This window comes from Mustela erminea, chromosome 9, assembly GCF_009829155.1.
Source record: "Mustela erminea isolate mMusErm1 chromosome 9, mMusErm1.Pri, whole genome shotgun sequence".
NCBI lineage: Eukaryota > Metazoa > Chordata > Mammalia > Carnivora > Mustelidae > Mustela > Mustela erminea.
Window position 1 is genome coordinate 58,140,071 of NC_045622.1, and position 18,729 is coordinate 58,158,799.

The 18,729-nt window shown below is 38.3% G+C and overlaps 1 protein-coding gene across 1 annotated transcript; it reads left to right on the top strand.

The window, feature by feature from the left end:
• The first annotated feature begins 8,321 nt into the window (after positions 1-8,321).
• LOC116599745 (olfactory receptor 52B4-like) lies at positions 8,322-9,281 on the top strand. Its single transcript, XM_032359722.1, has one exon. The coding sequence runs from the start codon at positions 8,322-8,324 to the stop codon at positions 9,279-9,281; it is 960 nt and encodes a 319-aa protein (XP_032215613.1).
• Positions 9,282-18,729: the final 9,448 nt, after the last annotated feature.

Below are 18,729 nucleotides of genomic sequence, written 5' to 3' on the forward strand. Positions count from 1 at the left end.
TTCTTCTAAGCAGCATATCAATGGTTCTTGTTTTTTTTCCCCTAAATCCATTTTGATATCCTATGTCTTTTGATTGGACCACTGAGTAGTACATTTATATTCAGAATAAATATCGAAAGATATGAATTTAGTGCCATTCTTTTTCCTGTAAAGTCACTGTTCCTGTAGATTGTTTCTTTCTAGTCTTCATTATTTTTAGTCTTTTTCTCTGCTCAAGGGATCTCCTTTTAAATTTCTTGTAGGGTTGGTTTAGTGTTTACAAATTCCTTTATTTTATTCTGGAACACTGAAAAGAAATAAAAAATAAAAATTTAAAACAAATTCCTTTAGTTTTTCTTTGAACTAGAAACTCTTTCTCTCCTATTCTGAATGACAGCCTGGCTGGATAAAATATTCTTGACTGTATATTTTTCCCATTTAGCACAGGCTGTCCTTTCTTGCCTTCCAGGTCTCTGGACAGGTCTGCTGCCAGCCTCATGTGTCTACACTTGTATGTTAAGGACCTCTTGTCCTGAGTTGTTTTCATGATTTTTCTCCTTATTTTTGTAATTTACAAGCTTCAGGATAATATGTTGAGGTGTCGATCTATTTTTGTTGATTTTTGAAGTGGGTTCTCTGTGCCTCCTATACCTGAATGCCTGCTTCTTTCTCCAGATTAAGGGAGTTCTCAACTATAATTTGTTCAAATCTTCTGCCCCCTTTTTCCTGCTCCTCATCTTCTGGGACTGCTATAATAAGGGTATTATTTTGACTTATGGAGTTGTTGAGTTCCTTGACTTTCCCTTTGTGATCTCCGTTTCCTTTCCCTCCTTTCAGCTTCCTTATTTTCCATTTTATTTTTTATATCACTGATTTACTCTTCTGTTTCATTCATCCTTGTTTTTATGGCCAGCTCCTGGGACTACATCTCTGCATTTTAAATTTCAGTCTGACTAGATTTTAGTTCTTCTCTCTATACAGTAGGGGATTGTCTAGTGTGTTCTCTGCTTTCCCCCTACCCAAGCCCAGCTAGTATCTTTGTAATAGTTGTTTTAAAATTCTAGTTCAGATATCTTAATTATATCTATATTGATTAAATCCTTCGCAATGAGTACTTCCATTCTTTTGAGGGTGAATTTATGTCTCATTTTGTCCAGAAATGAAAAGAAAAACCAAAACCAAAAAAAGTATATATAAAAATAAAAATTAAAGAATAAAATTAAAAAATAACACATATTAAAAGACTAAAAAATAAAAATACAAAGAATGCCATATACTGTTTTCCCCAAGAGCTGAAGCTTTGCAGGCCTCTATGATCAGTAAATTTGGTGAGAGCGAATTGTTTGCACTGGTCTTTTGGGGGAGGGGCCTGTTGTGCTGATGCTGATTGTTAGGAGTACTTGCCCTAGTGGAAATGCGCCTCCAGTGCACAGGGGGAGGGCTTGGTGTAAGGGGTTATGGACTCCACCAGGTGGTGCTGTTTTGCTCCCTGAAGGCTCTCAACACTGATGGGTGGAATGAATGGGGCTCCTCTGCTCTCTCGCCTGGAGCTGAAAATTCTCACCTCTTCACTCCTCAGTAAGCCTCAGAGAAAAGCAGCCAATCACTCTTGTTGCCATAGTTTCTGTCGGAACTCTGTTCAGGCGGCCTGTGACCAAGCATTTTTATTTCAGGCATGAGACTGAGTTTTAAAACTCCAAATTTCAGGGACTAGGCACAACTCTGCCTTTTTCTAGACCTCTCCTACGAAAGTGGTCATGTGACTATGCAGCAGTTCCTAGTTTATAGCAACACAGAGAAGAAAGCTGGTACCTAGACCCACTGTTCTCAGCTGGCTGTCTTGCTTCTATGCCTTGGAACTCTGCTGCACTCAGACACCACTGCCTGTTTTTCTTGTGACCCTGGGGATCCTCAGGCCATGCTGTCACACCTGGGATTCTGCTCCACTTCACTTGAGCACCTTTAAGCCAGGCACATCCCCTCACTGTAGCAGACTTCTAAAAGTCCCCATTTTGTACTCTACTTCTTTACAATACTTTGCAGTAGCTTCCTTAAGCAGGTTTCCCACCCCCTCTTCTGTATCATCAGCTATATCACTCTGGATTTAAGCTTCCACACCTCTAACCTTCCAAACAGTGGCCTCTTTTCTACTTGAAGACTTGCATCATTTTTCTTAGCCCTCCAATTGATTTCTCAGGTGTTCAGAATATCTAGTTATATTCGAGGGATGAGACAAACTTAGGATATCTCTACTCCTCTGTCATCTTAACTCCTCTATGCATAATTTATGACAACTTTATTGCTATTGGAAATCATTTGAAATTATAGATTTAGGAATATATTGTTTACTTGAAAATATTAGCAATAAGTATAATGTACACATGAAGTATATTTTGTGCCAAAAGAAATACTTGTTATGTAATAGTAAGTAAAAATATGACCTACAAATCATGATATATTATACATGAAGGTATCACTAAATGACAAAATGTTTTCTAAATATTAATGGTTTTATGAATAATTATTAGTAATTATACTTTTTTTTAAAGATTTTATTTATTTATTTGACAGACAGAGATCACAAGTAGGCAGAGAGACAGGCGGAAAGAGAGAGAGGAGGAAGCAGGCTCTCCACGGAGCGGACAGCCCGATGCGGGGCTCGATCCCAGGACCCTGGGATCATGACCTGAGCCGAAGGCAGAGGCCTTAACCCACTGAGCCACCCAGGCGCCCCTTAGTAATTATACTTTAAAGAATATTGTTAAAGTGCTGAATAATAAAAACTTAAATCTAAATAAATAAGTGGGATAAAAAAGATAAATAATGGACCTACTTTATTTTTATTTCTTTTCCATTTAAAAAAAAATTTTTCTTTTCAGCATAACAGTATTCATTGTTTTTGCACCACACCTAGTGCTCCATGCAATCCATGCCTTCTCTAATACCCACCACCTGGTTCTCTCAACCTCCCACCCCTCGCCCCTTCAAAACCCTCAGATTGTTTTTCAGAGTCCATAGTCTCTCATGGTTCACCTCCCCTTCCAATTTCCCCCAACTCCCCTCTCTCCATCTCCCCTTGTCCTCCATGCTATTTGTTATGCTCCACAAATAAGTGAAACCATATGATAATTGACTCTCTCTGCTTGACTTATTTCACTCAGCATAATCTATTCCAGTCCTGTCCATGTTGCTACAAAAGTTGGGTATTTATTCTTTCTAATGGAGGCATAATACTCCATAGTGTATATGGACCACATCTTCCTTATCCATTCATCCCTTGAAGGGCATCTTGGTTCTTTCCACAGTTTGGCAACCGTGGCCATTGCTGCTATAAACCTTGGGGTACAGATGGCCCTTCTTTTCACTACATCTGTATCTTTGGGGTAAATACCCAGTAGTGCAATTGCAGGGTCTTAGGGAAGCTCTATTTTTAATTTCTTGGGGAATCTCCACACTGTTCTCCAAAGAGGCGGCACCAACTTGCATTCCCACCAACAGTGTAGGAGGGTTCCCCTTTCTCCATATCCTCTCCAACACATGTTGTTTCCTGCCTTGCTAATTTTGACCATTCTAACTGGTGTAAGGTGGTATCTCAATGTGGTTTTAATTTGAATCTCCCTGATGGCTAGTGATAATGAACATTTTTTCACGTGTCTGCTAGCCATTTGTATGTCTTCATTGGAGAATTGTCTGTTCATATCTTCTGCCCATTTTTTGACATGATTGTCTGTTTTGTGTGTGTTGAGTTTCAGGAGTTCTTTATAGATCTTGGATATCAACCTTTTGTCTGTACTGTCATTTGCAAATATCTTCTCCCATTCCGTGGGTTGCCTCTTTGTTTTGTTGACTGTTTCCTTTGCTGTGCAGAAGCTTTTGATTTTGATGAAGTCCCAAAAGTTCATCTTCGCTTTTGTTTCCTTTGCCTTTGGAGACATATCTTGAAAGAAGTTGCTGTGGTTGATATCAAAGAGGTTACTGCCTATATTCTCCTCTAGGGTTCTGATGGATTCCTGTCTCACGTTGAAGTCTTTTATCCATTTCGAGTTTATCTTTGTGTACGAGAATGGTGTAAGAGAATGGTCGAGTTTAATTCTTCTACATATAGCTGTCCAGTTTTCCCAGCACCAGAAAAATAGCAGTTTTATAAATGTATTGTAGTATGTCACTGATGTGGACTATTTAGTCACTCAAATTTTTCAGGGAATATTTATAGACTACTATGTGGCATTGCATTAGACTGGAGACATATGCAGCTGAATTAAAGGAGCTACATGGCTGATAGAACATTTATTACAAACTGGGGACATTTATTACCAATTGTAAATTCAAAATTCCTGTATTTTGAAATAAAGCATGCAACATGTACAGTTTAATCTTACCATATATAAATCCATGAATAAGGGAGAAAAGAATCTTGGAAGGTCATCAGTGAAAATGTTCTATTGATAATCCTTGGATGTTGGAATCAAAGGATTAGTCCTATATACAAAATGATATAAATAAACTTTCTGTGGGTTTGATTTTATTAACATTTTATCATGGCATGGTCAACATAGCACTTAATACATATTGATTGAATGGGTGGTGAAAGAATAAATGAATGTTTGAGAGAATCTATAGGATTTTAGCTCCTAATATGCCTCTGTGCCTTCTGGAAGTCAAGGATGAAAAGGATGACCTAGAGTGAGGTGTGGGGCCTTGATAAACGTCCCTAACCACAATCCTATCCTCTGCCCTGCCCTCTCCCCTCTAAAACTTCTCTCTCCTTCTCTGTTCTCCCAAGTCCATACAGCCTCTTGGTACTTTTCATAGGGGGCTTCTAGTATTCAGGCAAGGAAGGGTTAAGTGCTTACTGTTATGTCACTGCAGTAGTGGAAATCCCAAGGGAGAAGAGAGTCACATGAATAAGTTCATGGTCGCCATGATATTTCAAAGATGCTCAGATGCAGTTCCTCTTTCAACCTGGTCCCCTGGCCACTGCACAGAGTCTCCTGGTTGTGGGAACACCCTGCCATCTGGGAAGGGGCATGGCTTCTGTCTGTGGTTCCTCAAGGCTGTGACAGACAGTTTGGGTGAGGAGAGATGTAGGTTGGTATTGACTCAGGATAGCCTGATTCCTCTCTGGGCTCTTCTGTTCATAGGCATCAGTGGTGGGGTCTGAGCATGGGGATAAATTTATTGTTGAAATATATAGGAAAAATGATGGATTGCCATCATCATTTGGTAACCCTTTAGAGGCTGTATTTGGAATTCACCATCCCCTGGCGGCAAAGACAGAGAGGAAAGACTAAAATGTTTCCCTAGATGCTTTGTGGCATAGTGGAAATACGAGTGGAAGGAGAAGCAGGAGACCTTCTTGACTCACTTTCTCTATAAACTTGGGAAAATTGCCTTTCTGTCTGTGGCCTTGGCAAAAAGTTACATGATCATTCTAAAGCAGGGGTTGGTAAAATTTTTTTTGTAAAGGGCAAGAGTAAAAGTCTTCACCTTTAAACATGGTCTCCATTGCAACTACTCTGTCCCACAAAAGTAGTCCTGAACAATAAGTAAATATGGTGAATGGTTGTGTTCCAATAAAATTTTACTCACAAAAGCAGGTAATGGGCAAGATTTGGCCCACAGGCTGTAGTTTGATGACCCCTGGTGTAAAGTGCCAACCAGAATTGATCTACCCAAACATGAGTCAGAGATCTAAAATATTGAGGTGAACTGGCGACACAGGAGTGTTGTCCTATGGTTGCATTTCTGTGAGAGTCCTTTCTTCTGGCAGTGGTAAGGGCTATAAGCCTGGAGACAGGGGAAGAGTGGAATAGTCTCTGGAAGCTCTACCTCTCAGAAGAAACTGATTTCATGTGAGGAGAATCAGTGTGCTGAATGAAGACAGCAAATTTATGACCTAGGTAAGTCGTAACTTACCTCTGTGGGAGTGAGTTTGTTAATGACTGTGTGTGAATTTGGGTGGGTATGTCTGTGAAGAAAAGTTTAAAAGTATGTATGTGCATGTTAATGTGTTCACAGTGCGGCGCTATTTGTATTAATAGTGAAAATGTGTGTTAGTGTATAAATCTTCATCAAAATTGGTAAGAGTGATTATACACGTGGTGACTATACAAATGAATGTTTGTGATAATATGCACCTGAATGGAAGATTGTGTGTCTGTATGTGGATCTGTAGCAGGCACAACTGGAATCAAATACCAGTGGGTCTGGTTCTAAACCTCTGTGATTTTTTTCTGTATTACATTGTCTTGCATGCCTTACATATTGTGGAATAGATAGGATTAGAAGAGAGTGGGGAGGAAGCCAGAGAAAGGTGGCTTAGGTAGTAAAAAATAACAAAATGGAAGTTTTAAAAGATAATGGAAGCTTTTATTCTAATGATCTTGGATTTAAATATCAGCTTAGCTATTAGTTGTTTGACTTTGAGCAATTTCTTGTCTGAGAGTCAATTTCTTCATGCATGAACTTGTGTTACACTCAATTTCATAGATTTAGTGTGATGATTATGAAATATCTAACACTTTTTAAAATTTTTTAAAATAAGTTTTTATTTTTTAAATTTCTTTTCAGTGTGCCAGAATTCATTGTTTATGCACCACAACATTAATAGGTATTTAATGATCACACAAAAGTATTGACAGAAATTGGAGATTCCTGATAGCAAATTAAAAGTAACATTAGATTTGGCAACTGTGATATGATAGATTATTTTAGAGAAGGAAGCCTTAGCAGCATATTGGGGTTATAAGTAAAGTGGGTTTGGGTAAAGATTAGGGGATGATAAGAGGGTAGAAGGAGAGAGAGCACATTCTTCTGTGAGACTAAGATGAAGGGGAATGAGATAGTTGAACATATTTTCACATGATATAAGAAGCTAACAGAGAGGGAAAGTTTGAAGTTACTAGAGTGACAGATTAGTGGGGAGAGGCTTAAAGAGAAAGTTGGGGTCCAGTGTGGATGGGGTCCAGCCAGATGGATGGCTGAGCCTTGAATAGGGGGAAAAGGTGATTCAAATATAAATTTGTAGATGGCAGAGTGATGGTGGGAAGTTTAAATGAATGAAAAATAATTGTTTTTATTGTTTTTGTTTCACCTTAAGCCAAGAGGAAGGAAAACACAATCCTGATGAAGGGGACCAACGTGGAGTAGGGCAGGTATGAGTGACTCTAAGGATGGTGTGGTAGCCAAACTCTAGCTCCACAATTTACTGGCTAGGTGACCTTGGGTAGGGTACTACTTAAATCCTGTACACTCTGTTTGCTCCCCTATCAGTAAGATGAAGGAAATGACTGCATTTATCTCAATCACCACAGTGTGAAATAATGTACATGCAGCCCTTAGTACAGAGCCCCTCCTAACTAATCTGTCTCCATTTTCCAACCTGTCTCCTCCCTTCACCATCCATCTTACACAAAACTGAGAGAGAGAGAACTACTTAAATAGCTAACTTCATCATGCTATTCTTTCATCACAAATCCTTCAGTGGCTCTTATTGCTTCAACATAAATTCTAACCTCCTTACACTGGTACTCAAAGTCCTCAGTGATGACCCCTACCTCACTGCATGACATTATTTTCTACCATTTTGTACCACATCCTCTTTGCTCTGGTAACAGTGAATCATAATTTTCCTCTAAACTCCATGTCCTTCTAGATCTCTTGGACTTTGTTCATGTTATTCCCTCCTCACATGACTTTATTTGATAAAACATTACTTCGTCAAGGTTCCACTTAGACTAGTGCCTTTTAGAAAACCTTTTCTGAATTCCTGGGAAGCTCTTCATGTTCCTACAACTCCTAGTGTTTAACTTTTCCTTTACATTATCTGTATCATTTAGATATTTTACTTAATTGTCTCCCCCAAGTAGGTTCCCTAAAGAGCCATGGTAGGTGCTCAGCAAGGCTTGTTAAAGTATTGTCAACTGTGACAAGTTTCCTATTGAGAGGCATATTATATTCTGATAGTCAAAGTGGAAACTCCAGTATTTGTTATTCACAGCTCTTAACTCTTTATAACAACCCGAGACTGAGATCTATAGCATTCTAGAGCTGGAACAACTCTATTACAAATTAAATAATCCAACTTCTTCCCAACATTAAATTTAAGGCAATTAAAGAGAGACCCAGAGCAGGGAAGTAATTTTACTGAGATCACATAATGCATAGAATGTCAAAGAGTTTTAACCCATATTTCTGGACCTTCTGACTAGGATTCTTTCCACAGCTCATCCAGTGAAAAATGATCTTTTCCTACCTACTTCAACAGTAGTCGCCCTTTTTTGGCAAAAGAGAAGAGGTGTCTGCAGATCTTAGACATCAACACTGGGTGACTTGTCCTGGGAATGGCAACCCTCAACTATACTGGTACCAGCCACTCATTCTTCGTTCTGGTGGGCATCCCTGGCCTGGAAGACCAACACACGTGGATTTCTCTTCCTTTCTTTATTTCCTACCTGGTTGCTGTCCTTGGGAATAGTCTCCTTGTCTTCATCATCATCACTGAACGTAGCCTCCATGAACCCATGTATCTCTTCCTCTGCATGCTAGCTGTGGCTGACCTCATCCTGTCTACTACCACTGTGCCCAAAGCCCTGGCCATATTCTGGTTTCATGCTGGGGAGATTTCCCTTGATGGCTGTGTCACTCAAATCTTCTTCATCCATGCCACCTTCATTGCTGAATCAGGGATTCTGCTGGCCATGGCATTTGACCGCTATGTGGCCATCTGTGACCCATTGCGCTATACTGCAGTGCTCAGTCGTGCCATAATCATAAGGGTTGCCCTGGTTGTGGTCATGAGAAGCTTCTCTGTGATACTCCCAGATGTGTTCCTGGTCAAGAGACTGCCTTTCTGCCATAGCAATGTGCTACCACATACCTACTGTGAGCACATGGCGGTTGCCAAGTTTGCTTGTGCTGATATTCGTGTCAATGTCTGGTATGGCTTGTCTGTTCTCCTCTCTACTGTAGTGCTAGACTCCTTGCTCATCTTGGTTTCTTACACCCTCATCCTCAATGCAGTCTTCCATCTCCCTTCCCGAGGAGCTCGGCAAAAGGCCCTAGGCACATGTGGCTCCCATCTTGGAGTAATTTCCATGTTCTACTTGCCTGGCATTTTTACAATAATTACCCAGCGGTTTGGACATCATGTTCCCCTCCACACTCACATTCTGTTGGCCAATATCTGCATGTTAGCTCCTCCCATGCTGAATCCTATAATTTATGGGGTCAAGACCAAGCAGATTCGAGAGCGTGTGGTCAGTACTTTTCACAGTGGAACCATGCTGAGTCTGTGTGACTAATCAGGTGGTATATTTACCACTATAGGGCCTCACATTTTCTTCCCCTGCTTTGCAGTGCCTTATGAACTAAGGGTTCTATTGGTTGTGAACAAAGTGATACATTATGACTTTGAAAGATAGATTGCCATATTGCTCTGAGAAGGGTAGTGTTTAGAAGGGTAGTGTTTAGGTAGTGTTTAGAAAGTTCATGCCCTTAGAAAAGGGCATGAACTTTTTTGGATATCAAAGTACAAGCAATAAAAACAAAATAAACAAGCAGAACTACATCAAACTAAAAAGCTTCTGTATACTAAAGGAGGCAATCAACAACAACAACAACAAAAAACAGGCAACATATGGAATGGGAAAAGATATTTGCAAATCATGCATCTGACAAAGGGTTAATATCCAAAAAATACAAAGAACCCATACAACTCAATAACAAAACTCAGTGGCAAAAGAATAACATGGTTAAAACATGAGCAAAGGGACTGTACACACTTCTTCTTCTTCTTCTCCTCCTCCTCCTCCTCCTCCTCCTCCTCCTCCTCCTCCTCCTCCTCCTCCTCCTCCTCCTCCTCCTCCTCCTCCTCCTCCTCCTCCTCCTCCTCCTCCTCCTCCTCCTCCTCCTCCTCCTCCTCCTCCTCCTCCTCCTCCTCCTCCTCCTCCTCCTCCTCCTCCTCCTCCTCCTCCTCCTCCTCCTCCTCCTCCTCCTCCTCCTCCTCCTCCTCCTCCTCCTCCTCCTCCTCCTCCTCCTCCTCCTCCTCCTCCTCCTCCTCCTCCTCCTCCTCCTCCTCCTCCTCCTCCTCCTCCTCCTCCTCCTCCTCCTCCTCCTCCTCCTCCTCCTCCTCCTCCTCCTCCTCCTCCTCCTCCTCCTCCTCCTCCTCCTCCTCCTCCTCCTCCTCCTCCTCCTCCTCCTCCTCCTCCTCCTCCTCCTCCTCCTCCTCCTCCTCCTCCTCCTCCTCCTCCTCCTCCTCCTCCTCCTCCTCCTCCTCCTCCTCCTCCTCCTCCTCCTCCTCCTCCTCCTCCTCCTCCTCCTCCTCCTCCTCCTCCTCCTCCTCCTCCTCCTCCTCCTCCTCCTCCTCCTCCTCCTCCTCCTCCTCCTCCTCCTCCTCCTCCTCCTCCTCCTCCTCCTCCTCCTCCTCCTCCTTCTTCTTCTTCTTCTTCTTTCTTTCTTTCAGAGAAAACCTACAAATGACCAACAGGTACATGAAAAAATTCTCAACATCACTAATTACCAGGGAAATTCAAGTCAAAACCACAATGAGATTTCACCTCACACCTTTAGCATGGTTTTTGTAAAAAAGACAAGAGATAACATGTGTTGATGAGGGCCTGGAGGAAAGGGAGCCCTTGTGCACTCTTAGAATATAAATTGGTAGAGCCACTAAGGAAAAAAGCATGGAGGTTCCTCAAAAAACTGAAAACTCAAACTGTCATATAATCAGAAATTCTACCTCTGGGTATATATATATGAAGGAAATGAAGTCACTATCTCAAAGAGATAACCGCGTGCCCTCATGTTCACTGCAGCATTATTTACAATATCCAAGACATTGAAATGACCTATGTGTCTAGAGAGATGAGTGGATAAAGACAATGTGATATACACACATACACACTATTACACAAAATGGAATACTATTCAGATATAAAAAGGAAATTCAACCATTTGTGACAACATGGATGAGTCTTGAGGCATTACAGTAAGTAAAATAAGTTGGAGAAAGACCCATACTGTATGATCTTACTTATATGTGGAATCTAAAAATAAACCAAACTCATACAAACAGAACAGCCTGGTGGTTTCTGGAGGTGAGTAGTGGGGAATGGAAGAAAGGGGTGAATGTTGACAAAGTGTACAGCTTCCAGCTATAAGATGAATAAGTTCTAGGAATGTAATGTATAGCATGGTGACTACTATAGTTAGTTAGGACTGCACTGTGTAATTTGGAAGTCTCTAAGAGAGTAGATTCTAAAAGTTCTTAACACATGGAGAAAAATATAACTATGTAAAGTGATGTATGAGTTAACTAACCTTATTGTGGCAATCATTTTGCAATATAGATGTATTAAATCATTATGTTTTATACCTTAAGCTTATAAAATGTTATGCCAATTATATTTTAATAAACCTGGAAGATAAAATGTACACATATACAATAGAATACTATTCAGCTATAAAAAGGAGAAAATGCCACCATTTTTGACAACATGACAGGAGGTGTTTTACTACGTGAAATAAGCTGGACACAGAAAAAAAATATATGATCTTTTATATGTGGAATCTAAAAAAGGCAAATTTACAGAAGTGAAGGGTGGAATGGTGGTTGCCAGGAGCACCAGGGTGGGGGAAATAGGCATTGGTTGAAGGTTACAAACTTTCAGTTATGAAACCCAAGGATCTAATGTACAGTCTGATGATTATAGTTAATATATTATTGTATACTTGAAACTTGCTGAGAGTTGACATTAAATGTTCTCACTACACACACAAAATGTAACTATGTGAGTCAAGGAATCTCTCAATCAGCTTGATTGTGGTAATCATTTCATAAAGTATACATGTATGTACATGGTGTACATATAAGTACACCTTAAGTGTATACAGTTTTTATGCCAATTACACCACACCAACACTGGAAAAAATTTAGAATATAATGGATAGTTTCATAAAAGTATCATAATCTATAAATTCCTTGATTATACCTTTATCATATGGCTGTGAGAGAACTAAAAAAATATAAACAGGATCTTGAATATATATGACAGAGTAAGCACTGGATACATTTTTAACTTCTTAGCTTGTTTATCTTTAAATATTTGGTGTGATAATTTCTGCCTCTTCTAATACAAAAAGAAGTTGTAGAATCAAAGACCACAAAAGTCAACAGGCCTTACTTGCATTTTAGTGGAAAATATTAGAATTAGAATTATTGCGAGACCTGTAACCCTGGGGATAAAAATATATGTTTATAAAAAATAAAAAATTAATTAAAAAAAAAAGAATTATTGCTGGTACAATCTTTCTTCATTTCTCAAGAGAATTTTTGTTTGATATGCAGGGTATACCTGGATCATTTTTTAGTAATTATTGATGGGTTAGAAGTTGAGATACTCTAAAATCTCTACAACTTAATTCCTTTCAATGGGGCCCAGGGGGATGGTAGTATGTCATTTGTGTAGTGGATATCTCCAAGTATTGGGGTAACCAGATATGCCAAGGTATTTGGATTTTGAGAAAAGAGAATATTTAAGTTTATATCATCATGTTAGTTTTCTCCTACTAGAATATCAATTCAAGGGAACAACTAATGGTGTACTATACAGTGGCTAACTGAACATTAAAAGAAAAAAAACGAACAAACTATCATTTACATTAATCACTCCAAGGCAAAGACATAGCAGCAGAAAAGTGGATTTTATAATTTACCCTTAAAAAATTTCTCTGTGACCTTGACATACAGAATCCCACCATTTCCCAGTACATCCCCATTCATATAGGACTGGGTGCTCCTTTTCTTCCTTCTGTTTATCAACCAAGACAACATTGATTTTGCAAACTTTTATTGGTTTAGCTCTATAATATCGTCATCTTGCCTGAAGATTCTGTTCTTTTTATCCTTCCTTCAAAGTAACTTCGTCCATTGTTAAGATAGACCTATATTCATTCTTATAAATAATTCTTTTTAATAAACCTTAAGGTCACTGACATCTTTGTACATTATCTAAATTTCATGAAATGAATATTTACCAGATTTACAGAGAGCAAACTGAGATTCTATTTTATTTAAAAAGATTTAATTCCAGTGTAGTTAACATACAGTGTTTAATCAGTTGCAGGTATATAATAGAGTGATTCAACAGTTCCATATATTACTCAGTGCTCATCAGATAAGTATACTTTCTTTTTCTTTCTTTTTTTTTTTTTTTTAGATAAGTATACTTTCTGTGTGTGTGTGTTTTTTTTTTTTTTTAAAGCGTGTGCTCCATACACAGTGTGGAGCCCAACATGGGGCATAAACTCACAACCCTGACATCAAGATCTGAGCTAAGGTCAAGAGTTGGAGACTCCACTGATTGAGACACCCAGGTGCCCCCAAGTAAATGTACTCTTAATCCCCCTCATCTATTTTACCCATTCCCCCACTCACCTTCCTTCAGGTAACTATCTGTTTGTTCTCTATAGTTAGGAGTATGGTTTTTGTTTTCTCTCTTTATTTTGTTCTTTGTTTTGTTAAATTCCACACATGAGTGAAATAATACAGTATTTGTCTTTACCTGATTGGCTTATTTCACTTAGCATTGTGCTCTCTACATCCATCCATGTTGTTGCAAATGCCAAGATTTCATTCTTTTTTATGCCTGAATAATATTTCATTGTGTGTGTGTGTGTGTGTGTGTATGTGTGTGTGTGTGTGTGTTTCACATCTTTATCCATTAATATATTGATGACCCTTGGGTTGCTTCCATAATTTAGCTATTGTAAATAGCTATAAACATAGGGGTGCATATATCCCATCAAATTAGTGTTTTCATGTTCTTTGGGTAAATACTTAGTAGTGCATTACTGGATTGAAGGATAGCTCTGTTTTTAATTTTTTGAAGAAACTATACTGTTTTCCACAATGGCTCTACCAGTTTGCATTGCCAGTAACAGTGCATGACCGTTCCTTTTTCTCCACTGCCTTGCCAACACTTGTTTTTTGAGTTTTTGGTTTTAGCTATTCTGACAAGTATGAGGTGATATCTCATCGTAGTTTTGATTTGCATTTCCCTGATGATGAATGATTTTGAGAATTTTTTCATGTGTCTGTTGGCCATCTGGGATTTGGAGAAATATCTGTTTATATCTTCTGCCCATTTTAATTAGATTTTTTTGGGGGTGTGTGTTGAGTTGTATAAGTGATACATAGAATTTTTTTGAGAGTTAGTGCATGAGTAGGGTTGGGAGGGGCAGGGGTAGAGGGAGAGAGAAAATCTTAAGCAGGCTCCATGCTCAGCATGCAGCCCAATGTGGGGCTCAGTCTCACAACCCCAAGATCATGACCTGAGCCAAGATCAAGAGTTGTATGCTTAACCAACTGAGGCACCCCAGTTTTTTAAAAATTAATTTGAATATAAGCCCTTTATTGGATATATTATTTGAAAATATCTTCTCAATCAGTAGATTGTCTTTTAGTCTTATTCGTTGTTTCCTTTGCTGTACAGAAGTTTTTTATTTTGCTATAGTCTCAATAGTTCATTTCTTCTTTTTGTTTCCCTTGTCTCAGGAGACATCTAGAAAAAAGTTGCTACAGCTGATGACATAGCAAGAGGTTACTGCCTGTGCTCTCTTCTAGGACTTTTGTGATTTTAGGTCTCATATTTAAATAGTTTATTTTTGTGTATGGTGAAAGAAAGTGGTCCAGTTTCATTCTTTTGCATATAACTCTCCAGTTTTCCCAACACCATTTGAAGAGATGGTCCTTTTCCCATTGCATATTCTTGCCTACTTTGTCAAAGAATAATTGACCATATAGTTGTGGGTTTATTTCATGTGCTTTCTCTTCTGTTCCAATGATCTGTGTGTCTGTTTTTGTGTCATTACTTTACTGTTTTGATCACCACAGCTTTGTAGTATAACTTGAAGTCTCGAATTGTAATGCCTCCAGTTTTGTTTTTCTTTTTTTAATCACTGTGGCTATTTGGGGTCTTTTATTTTTCCATACAAATTTCAAGATTCTTTGTTATAGTTCTATGAAAAATGCTCTTTGTATTTTGACAGGTATTACATTTAAATGTGTAAATTGCTTTGGGTAGGATAGACATTTCAAAGAAGAAATAATGCCTATTCTTCTGAAGCTGTTTCCAAAAAATAAAAATATTTGTTTTTCCAATCCACAAACATGGAATCTCTTTGTGTTATCTTCAATTTCTTTCATCAATGTTTTATAGTTTTCAGAGTATAGTTTTTCACCTTTTAAATTTTATTAATAGATATTTTATAATTTTTGTTGTAAATGGGATTGTTTTCTCTATTGCTTCATTATTGGTGTACATAAATGCAACAGATTCCTGTACATCAAATTTGTATCCTGTAATCTTGCTGAATTCATTTATCAGTTCCAGTAGTTTTTTGGTGGAGTCTTTAGGGTTTATTTGTATAGAGTAGCATGTCATCTGCAATAGTGAAAGCTTTACTTTTTCGTTACCTGTTTGGGTGTCTTTTATTTCTTTTTGTTATCTGATTGCTGTGACTAGGACTTATCCAGTACTGTATTGAATGAAAGTGGTGAGTGGACATCTTTGTCTTTTTCCTGACCTTAGGGGGAAAGCTCTCGCTTTCCCCCCATTAAGGATGATGTTAGCCGTTGGTTTTTCACATAAGGCCTTTATTACTTTGAGATATGTTTCCTCTAAACCTACTTTGTTGAGGGTTTTTATCATGAATGGATGTTGTACTTTATCAGATGCTTTTTTCACATCTACTGAAATGATCATTTGGTTTTTACCCCTTCTTTTGTTGATGTGATATATCATGTTGAGTGTGAATACTGAACTACCCTTGCATCTAGGGAGTAAATCCCACTTGATAGTGAATGATTTTTAAAAATGTATTGTTGGATTTGGTTTGCTAATATTTTGTTGAGGATTTTTGCATCTATGTACATCAGGGATAGTGGCCTGTACTTGTCTTTTTTGGTGGTATCTTTATCTGGTTTTGGTATCAGGATGTTTTCCTTCCTCTTCTATTTCTTGGAAAAGTTTGAGAGGAACAGGTATTAACTCTTAAATATTTGGTAGAATTCATCTATGAAATCATCTGGACCTGGACTTTTGTTTGATGGGAGTTTTTTTCTTTTAAATTAGGTTAGTCACCATACAGTACATCATTAGTTTTTGGGAGTTTTTTGATTACTGATTAAGTTCCACTGCTGGTAATCAATCTGTTCAAATTTTGTTTCTTCCTGCTTCAATTTTGGTAAGTTGTACATTTCTAGGAATTTATTCATTTCTTCTAGGTTGTCCAATTTGTTGGCATATAATTTTTCATAATATTCTCTTTCAGTGCTTTGTATTTCTGTGATGTCAGTTGTTATTTCTCCTCTTTCATTTGTGATTTTGTTTGAGTTCTCTTTTTTTAATGAGTCTGGCTAGAGGTTTATCAATTTTGTTGATCTTTTCAAAGAACAAGCTCCTGATTTAATTGATCTGTTCTATTTAGTTTCTAGGTCATTTATTATTTCCTTCATTCTGTGATTTGGGGATTATTTTTGTTTGTTCTTCTTTTTCTAGATCCTTTAGGTGTAAGGTTAGGTGGCTTGAGATTTGTCTTGCTTCCTGAGATAGACCTCTATTGCTATAAGCTTTCCTCTTAGCACACTTGTGCTGCATCCCAGAGGTATTGGACTGTGTTTTTTTTTTTTTTTTTTCATTTCTCTCCGTGTAATTTTTGACTTTTTAAAAAAAATTTCTTGGTTGGCCATTAATTGATTAGTAGCATGTTATTTAACCTCCATGGATTTGTGCAGTTTCCAGATTTTTTTCTTGTGGTTCCTTTCTAGTTTCATAATGAGGTCATGACCATGAGGTCAGAGAAGATAGATGGTATGACTTTGATCATACAATGATCAAACTGATTGAGACTTGTTTTGTGGCCTACTATTTGATCTAGCTTGGAGAATGTCCCACATGTACTTGAAAAGAATATGTATTTTGCTATTTTAGGATGGAATGTTCTGCATATATCTGTTAAATCCATCTGATCCAGTGTCATTCATAGTGACTGTTTCCTTGTTGATTTTTCTGTTTGGTGATCTGTCCCTTGATGTAAGTAGAGTGTTATGGTTTCCAACTATTATTGTATTATGATTTATTAGCTCCTTTATTTGTTATTAACTATTTTATGTATTTGGGTACTCTCATATTGGGTGTATAGATATTTACAGTTGTTCAAATTTTTGTTTAATTGTCCATTTGTTATTATAGTGTTCTTGTCCTTTGTTACAGTCTTTGTTTTAAAGTCTATTTTGTCTGATCCAAATATTGTTACCTGGCTTTCTTTTCATATCCATGTGCATGGTAGATGTTTCTCCATCCCCTCATTTTCAGTTTGCATGTGTCTTTAGGTCTGAAATGAGTCACTTGTGGGCAACACATAGATGGGTCTTGTCTTTTCATCCATTTTGTCACCCTATGTCTTTTGATTGGAGTATTTAGGTTCATTTACATTTAAAGTAATTTTTGATACATATGTATTTATTGTCATTTTGTTACTTGTGGGTTTTTAAAAATCCTTTTTTTATTAACATATAATGAATTGGTTCAGAGGTACATCTGTGATTCATCACTCTTACATAATTCACAGCACTCACCATAGCACATACCTTCCCCAATGTCACCTCATCCCTCCCACTCCCTCCCTTCCAATAACCCCCAGTTTGTTTCCTGAGATTAAGAGTCTTTTATGGTTTGTCTCCCTCTCTGGTTTCGTCTTGTTTCATTTTTCCCTCCTTTCCCCTATGATCCTCTCTTGTTTCTCAAATTTCTCATATCAGTGAGATCATACAATAATTGTCTTTCTCTGACTCATTTCACTTAGCATAATACCCTCTAGTTCCATCCATGTTGTTGCAGATAGCAAGATTTCTCTTTTTTGATGGCTGCATAGTATTCTCGTGTGTGTGTGTGTGTGTGTGTGTGTGTGTGTGTGTGTGGCATCTTCTATATCCATTCATCTGCTGATGGACATCTAAGCTCTTTTCATAGTTTGGTTATTGTGGACATTGCTACTATAAACATTTGGGTGCATGTGCCCCTTTGGATCACTGCATTTGTATCCTTAGGGTAAATACCTACTAGTGCAATTGCTGGGTCTTAGGGTAGTTCTATTTTCAACTTTTTGAGGGACCTCCATACTGTTTTTCAGAGTGGCTGCACCAGCTTGCATTCCCACCAACAGTGTAGGAGGGTTCTTCTTTCTTCTCATCCTCACCAACATTTGTTGTTTCCTGACTTATTAATTTTAGCCATTCTGGTTGGTGTGAGGCAGTATCTCACTGCGGTTTTGACTTGTATTTCCCTGATACGCAGTGATATTGAGTACTTTTTCATGTGTCTGTCAGCCATTTGGATGTCTACTTTGTAGAAATGTCTGTTCATGTCCTCTGCCCATTTCATGATTATTTGTTCTTTGGGTGTTGAGTTTGATAAGCTCTTTATAGATTTTGGATGCTAGCCCTTTATCTGATATGTTGTTTGCAAATATCTTCTCTTATTCTGTCAGTTGTCTTTTGTTTTGTTAACTGTTTCCTTTGCTGTGCAAAAGCTTTTGATCTTGATGAAGTCCCAATAGTTCATTTTTGCCCTTACTTCCCTTGCCTTTGGCAATATTCCTAGGAAGAAGTTGCTGCATCTGAGGTCAAAGAAAGAGGTTGCTGCCTGTGTTCTCCTGAAGGATTTGGGTGGATTCCTTTCTCATTGAGGT

What these genes read in the sequence shown, in the direction of transcription:
- LOC116599745 (XM_032359722.1), top strand. Translation starts at nt 8,322, where the DNA reads ATGGCAACCCTCAACTATACTGGTACCAGCCACTCATTCTTCGTTCTG.